Source organism: Cyprinodon variegatus, unplaced genomic scaffold, assembly GCF_000732505.1.
Source record: "Cyprinodon variegatus isolate N-32 unplaced genomic scaffold, C_variegatus-1.0 Scaffold1116, whole genome shotgun sequence".
Taxonomy (NCBI): Eukaryota; Metazoa; Chordata; class Actinopteri; order Cyprinodontiformes; family Cyprinodontidae; genus Cyprinodon; species Cyprinodon variegatus.
The window spans coordinates 145,810-152,277 of NW_015151569.1; the positions used below are offsets into that span (position 1 = coordinate 145,810).

General features: G+C 36.6%; 1 protein-coding gene across 1 annotated transcript; it reads right to left on the minus strand.

Moving 5' to 3' along the window:
* Nucleotides 1–701: 701 nt before the first annotated feature.
* LOC107101583 (C-C chemokine receptor type 1-like) lies at nt 702–5,310 on the minus strand. Its single transcript, XM_015400542.1, has 3 exons — nt 5,190–5,310; nt 2,151–2,309; nt 702–2,064 (listed from the first exon to the last, which is right to left on the minus strand). The coding sequence occupies exons 1-3, from the start codon at nt 5,194–5,196 to the stop codon at nt 1,172–1,174; spliced, it is 1,059 nt and encodes a 352-aa protein (XP_015256028.1). The 5' UTR covers nt 5,197–5,310; the 3' UTR covers nt 702–1,171.
* Between the last annotated feature and the right edge of the window lie 1,158 nt (nt 5,311–6,468).

A 6,468-nucleotide genomic window follows, 5' to 3' on the forward strand; every position in this document is an offset into this window, starting at 1 on the left:
ATAACCTGATATTCTGATTCAGGGGTGTTGAAGTGGAGACACATCTAAAAGTTTCAGGATACATATCTGACCTCAAGGACCAACACTGAACAAACCTGGTCTGTAGTAGGTGAGTCACATTTAAGGCCTGCGGGTTGAATCCAGGTCACCACAGCAATTTATCCGGCCCTCAAGAGCCAAAAAAAGCATATCATGTCATGAAATAGAGCAATATGTTATTTTAAAATGTGCAAAGCAGTTAATACTGCTAAATTAAAGAGGTAAAGTTACAATAACATAGCCGTGGGCTCTTTGGAAATTAAATGATAAAATCCAAAATGACATTTATACATCTGCAACTGGCCCTTTTATTGACTGGATGATGCCAAAGTGGCCTGAGTTAAAATGATTTTGACGCTGCTGGTCTATAGGAAATCCCAAAATCATCTTAAGTGGTTGATATAAAAAAAAGAGAGAGATCTACACCGAGAAAAACTACTGATGAAGACTCATGTGAGGTGTGGAACTTTTCTCAGTTTTACAGTGTTTATCAGTAAACAAAAGATTACATGTTTCAAAAGCAAGCCACTCTAGCTAATCTGGCAGGTTAAAAGAGAATTCATTAAATGAAAAATACTCTGACTTATATACACTTTCTCAAACATTCTTATCCACCGCAATAAAAGAGATGACAGATTTGGAAATACACACATTTACTCAGTTATTTTATTATAAAAAGCAAAAAATATTACAGCATATAGGAAAAATATTACAACTCTTTTTGAATTTCTTTGTACATTTTGACAGATTGTACAATTGCATATTAAGCAGAATTCCTTCAGTAAATGCAAAACACTGCAGAGTTTGATGCAAAAGCTTCATGCTGTGAAACTGTTGTTTTTTTTCACCAGCTCACAAATGTGTGAAGACATTAAAAGAGCTATGAAATCTGAAGTTACAGTATATACCTGCGTGTTAAAAGCTGTTACAAACTGATATTTATGTCCAATGTGCTTTCTGTCTCAGATGTCTAAAGTAGGAGGAAGTGATGGTACTGAGTGATGCACAGAGATTGCATGAAGTTCAAATACTGATATTAGTACTGTCCTAAAGATTAAATCGCCACACTAACACTGACTGGTTTTTAATCGCTGATTAGACTCTGCAAATATTTAAAGTCAATCAAATATAGCTACATCATGACGATGGTGGAGGTGACAGAGGACCGAGACAGAACCGAACTTCTCCTGAATGAGCTCTCTGTGAAACTCACTGGACCAGGAGCCCACCTCTTCAGCAGCTGTAGGGCTCGTCTCATAAACTTTTGGCCCACAAAGGCATATATAATTGGGTTCAGGCAGCAGTGAGTGTAGGCAATTGTCTCGGACACCGTAGTTGACAGCTTAATGTTTGTCTCAAAGCTGCAACTGCCTGTTATTATGTCTTTTTCAAACAGAAACTTCAAGAAACGGGAAATGTGATAGGGAGCCCAGAATACGAAGAAGATGGCCATTATGGAGATGATGAGTTTAACAACCCTGTGCCTCTTGACTGTCCTCATCCTGACCAGAGTGGGGATTATCCTCGAGTAGCAAACCACCATCACCAGCATGGGAACCACGAGGCCCAGAATATTTGTTGCCAATAGATCATAGTAGCGCCAGTTCTCTTTTTCCGGGTTGTAGGAACATGTCACAGATTGGTCATCATCATCTAACTCTGAGAAGATGAAAGTGGGCAGAGATACCAGGATGCTCAGAAACCAAACAATTGCAATCAGAGTATAGCACGCCTTCCTCGTGCGATACTGTGCCACCTTGTGAGAGTACATGATGACCACATAGCGATCCAGTGTCATAATAACCATGAAAAAGATGCTGCTGTAGAATCCAGTGTGATGAGCGAATGAAAGGAAACGACACATGAGGTCACCTAGGGTCCATTCATTAACCACAACGTATTGGATATAGAATGGAAGAGTCATGATGAAGAGGATGTCAGAGGCGGCGAGGTGTAAAAGACACTTGTCGGTCATGTTAGTCTGGTTACGGTGTTTCATCAGAACACACACAACAAGGCTGTTCCCTGTTAAACAGAAAGACACAACATAATATTTACTTGTATAATTGGTTATTATACGTGTGTCTTTGGAGTCTTTTTGACATACTTACCTAAGAAGCCCAGGATGAAAACCAAAATATAAATGGTCACCAGAAACCCTCTATAAAATGTCCTGAAATCGTATTCCGGACAAGGATCAAAGCTGTCATTACTGTTCTCATAGTACGATGAATAATCAGGCGTTGTCGAAAAGACATCATCAGTGGTATCTGTGAAAAGAGATTCAATTATTAAAAAATCATTCTGGAATGGATCTTTAAAAATGATACAGGTTTTCAAATAAAACAAATAAAAACCTGAAAGTCATTGCATCCAGAACCACATTTTTTTTAGAATTATGACTTTGGATCACTTGTAGTTTGTTTGAATTGTTTCTAGCAGCTTTGCATATCTAAAAAGTGTATTTTTGCCAACGTCTTTCTGTAAAATAGCTCAGTAAGATTTCATGAAAAGTACCTGTGAATTGTAATATTTAAGTCCTGCAACAAATTCTGAAATGTATGTCTGTAAGATTTCAGTTCTGGTTTTATTGTAGCCTGAATACCTTCTCCAACATGTTTTCTTAGGTAAACGGCAACCTAAAAGTGTGACTTTCTATCAAAAATTTATTTCTACTTGTCCCTCCAAAATAAAAGCAAGATTTGTAGAGTGAACAGCTAATGGCTGTTCTGTGAGCAGATACTGAAATATAAATCTTAAAACTTTTGCAGAGCCTGCTTGTTTTCTGATAAATGCTGTCCCTGGTTTACACGACTAACCTAAAACTAAAAAGAGATAAACACATTTTGCAAGGATAGGATTCAGTGCAGTGCTCAGACAAAATGTTTCAGTGACTGTGTCTTAGGTTGCCTCTCTAATTCTGTGTGTAATGTGTGGAATGGGCATCACAGATCCTCTTAGTTTTTTACAAACAGACGTCTTTGCAAACAAAACAACACCAGCAGTTGCAGCTGAAGATAAGGCAGATTCCATATGAGAGTTGTGCCACCTGCTGGTTGTTGGGAGCAGTGCAACTAAATTGAAAGGCAGCAGAAAGTGGAAGGGCAGGCTGCAGGTATGGTCAAAATTTAAAGGACTTTTGGCATCATTATCATTCAGTTTTAAACTATGCTTCAAGGAAATACTTGTCAAACATTCTACAAAACCTTCCACAAACCTCTTAATTTGTTTTAAACCAATTTTACTTTTCTTAATGTTTTTCTTATAAGTTCTTCTTATATAAGGCGTCCTTTTAAAAAATTACTGGTGACAAAACTTTTTTAAAGGGATTATTAGATATAATCTGTCACTGAGTGTTTTTCCCAAATGACTGGAAACTTCCTATATTACAGCCTTTGATTTAAAAAGACCAACCTTTATCCAAATGTACAGCAAATCCAAAGCCAATCTTTAACCTGTTTCTTCTTTTAAGAATGTTGGAGAAAATCCTCTATAGGTCTATATTGGAAATCTATATTGTTGCATAACATTTCAGAGGTCTGTCAGTCTGGTTTCAAGCCAAATTAAAGGATAGAGTCTGTGCTAATAAGGATTTTTATTCACATTCTATTAGAAAAAAATTTTTTGTTATTGTATTCAAGAGCTGCATTTGATATTTGAGTCAATCTTGGCAATATAAAAGCCTCTTCCATTTCCATTTTTCCTGTGGGGTCCCACAAGGCTCACGTCTCGGGCCTCAGCTCTTTTCATTATTTTTGCCTTAACAAATGGGACTTTTTTATGTGGATGATTGCCAGGTTTATGTTCCCCACAAGAAGAAACCGACTGAGGGTGTGTTGGCTTAGTGGTTAGAGCAGTGCGCTTGTGCTCAGAGAAGGTTGCAAATACCTGGTTTGATCCCCACAGCCTGCACACTAGGTTCTTGAGCAAGGCACTTTACCCCACACTGCTCCCTGGGCGCCATCAATGGCAGCCCACTGCTTCCCAAGGGGATGAGTTAAATGCAGAAGTACATTTGCTCAATGTGAGATGAATAAAGTTCATTTTCTTTCTTTCTTTTTTTTCCCAATGCGATCATTGCTCAAGCGACTTCAAGAAATACAGTACTGGATGACTCCTACACCTCTTTATTTTAATGACATAAAGAACAAAGCTGTGCTTTTTGTTGTTTTTTTTACATTTGAGGTCTACAGAAGGTCATTCTGTATCCAGTCTCTTCAATCTTTTAATTAGTACATTAAAAAGAGTGCATATAGTTCCTTAAGTAGCTGCCTGCTTATTTTAAGGTTCATTTTAAGATATTGTCATTGCCCTAAAACATTTTAATGATCTGCCCCTCCGCCTCTCCTAGCTTTTGCAATTACGTAGCACTTCCCGTTCACTCAGGTGGAGCGGATCAGATTTTCCTGGATGTACCATGGACATAGAACTGCAGAGATGACAGAGATTTCTACCATAGCAGCTACAAAATTTGGGAATTTGGTGAATTTCTCAAGTGTGTATTTTTAATTCCCCATGCCCATTTGTTATTTTTTTCAATTATGCAACGTTTGTTTTGATACGACATTTTGAGAAGACACATAGGAAGGATGTTTAAAAATGAATATTTAGTAATTTTGTATTATATATTGGAATTTTGAGTTGACACCATTATAACTCTCCAAACGTGATTGACAACATGACTGAATAGAATTGCATTGAAAGTAACTTGATTAATGTTTATTTATTCTTTTCTGAATGGTCTTTATTATACTTGGAAATAAAATTGACATATCTAATCTTGTGTATTCTCTTGAGATCATCTTTATTTATAATAAGCACCATTTAAAGTTACTGAATTGACTACAAAGCAAGATTCCTAAAAAATATACCACTTATTAATAGAATATTTACAGATAAAATAGAATAATTTTATCTTTATTTTGTAACAATACTATATATACTAAACAAAAAATAAAACACTACAATAAAGTCATCACGTTAAGCATATGAATCGGTAATCAACAGCACTCTTACATAATGTCAGAAAAAGTTACGATTTAAATATCTCAAAATCAACCTAAAAATACACAAAGATCTTCAAAAAGATTCAAAAACTCAACTTCAAAAAGTCGCCAAAGCTCTTTGCAATCATTTTAAATTTCACTCACTTGACATGGTGATGTCTAGGTGATGATTTTTCAATCAGATAAAGTCCAAATCCGCCTCAGAGAGCTATGATTTCAACGTACTTAGATGAAGAATATAGATGAACTACCAAGGAACCAGCAGAGCTGAAATAATGTCACAAGAGACAGAGAGAAAGAGAAGTGCAGATGTTGTTTCCTGTACGTCCCTCCACCAGATCTTTATCTCTATATCTAAGTCTTGGCAGAAAATAGAACAAGATGACTTGTCAAAGAAGTGAGAACATGTGCCAGATACTCACAGATATATCAAAACCTCATTCAAGCATACACTGTATCTGCTAACTTTCATCTAAATGCTGTTCCACATGCAGATGGAGTGATGGAATAAAGTTGGCTTTGCTGTTCCCACAACAAGTAGATATATTAACATTTAAAGAAAGGACAGCCCTTTAATTTGAAACATCTTGTTTTTACATGTGCCTACAGATATATGTATGTATTTGTTGCATTGTTTTCCTGTTATAAATTAATTAGAAGATCATTCTTTGTGTTATTAATACATGTTGACACTGTTTTATGCTTGTGAGAAAAAAGATTGAAACACTGGAAACTGTCCTCATTTGTTTGTTCTTCTTTCTATTTTTATAATAATAGCCTTTTGGTATGATTTGCATGCAAATATGGTGTCATTTTCTGACATCTATGAATCAGTCCAAAGGACATATTGAACTGAAACAAAGATGAGCTTTCAGTTGCCCACATGCATGGCCCTTTTCAAATGAGCAGGTTTTAGGAACAGTTTGTACAGCAGTGTTTTGGTGGCTTGGCTGCTGGTTTGCACATGTTTGACTAGTTCAGTTTAAAAGAACCCACAATCTGTTTTCACTGGATAACACCTACAGGGCTTCTTGTCTGACTGCATTCATCACCATTTTTTTTTGCTTTGTTAATTTTCTCAGCACGCACAGCCTCCTGTTTTATAACTCAAAATATGTTCTGAAACAGTAGGGAAGAACAACTTCAGCTCCAAACCTTTTTGCATTTGACTCAGGCTTTCAGTTACCAGTCCAAACCGTCAAAAACTGATTAAAGAAAGATCAATTTTGATAGTTTTCATCTGAATGCAGAGTCAGGTGTTGCAACTGACCAAGACCTAGACAGTTGCAACATTGCTTGGCGATGGCTGCAACGTGTTACAATCACAATGCATAACCACTGATGATAAAGGAAATACTGATGGCAAAGCTAACTTATAATGATAAAACAGTATAAGGGGCTGCATGGAGGCACAGTTTTCAGC

Bases quoted from the DNA above. Each gene is read 5' to 3' on its own strand.
- LOC107101583 (XM_015400542.1), bottom strand. The intron at 2,065-2,150 runs GTAAGTATGTCA...TCTGTTTAACAG, and splicing joins TTTCATCCTGGGCTTCTTAG to GGAACAGCCTTGTTGTGTGT.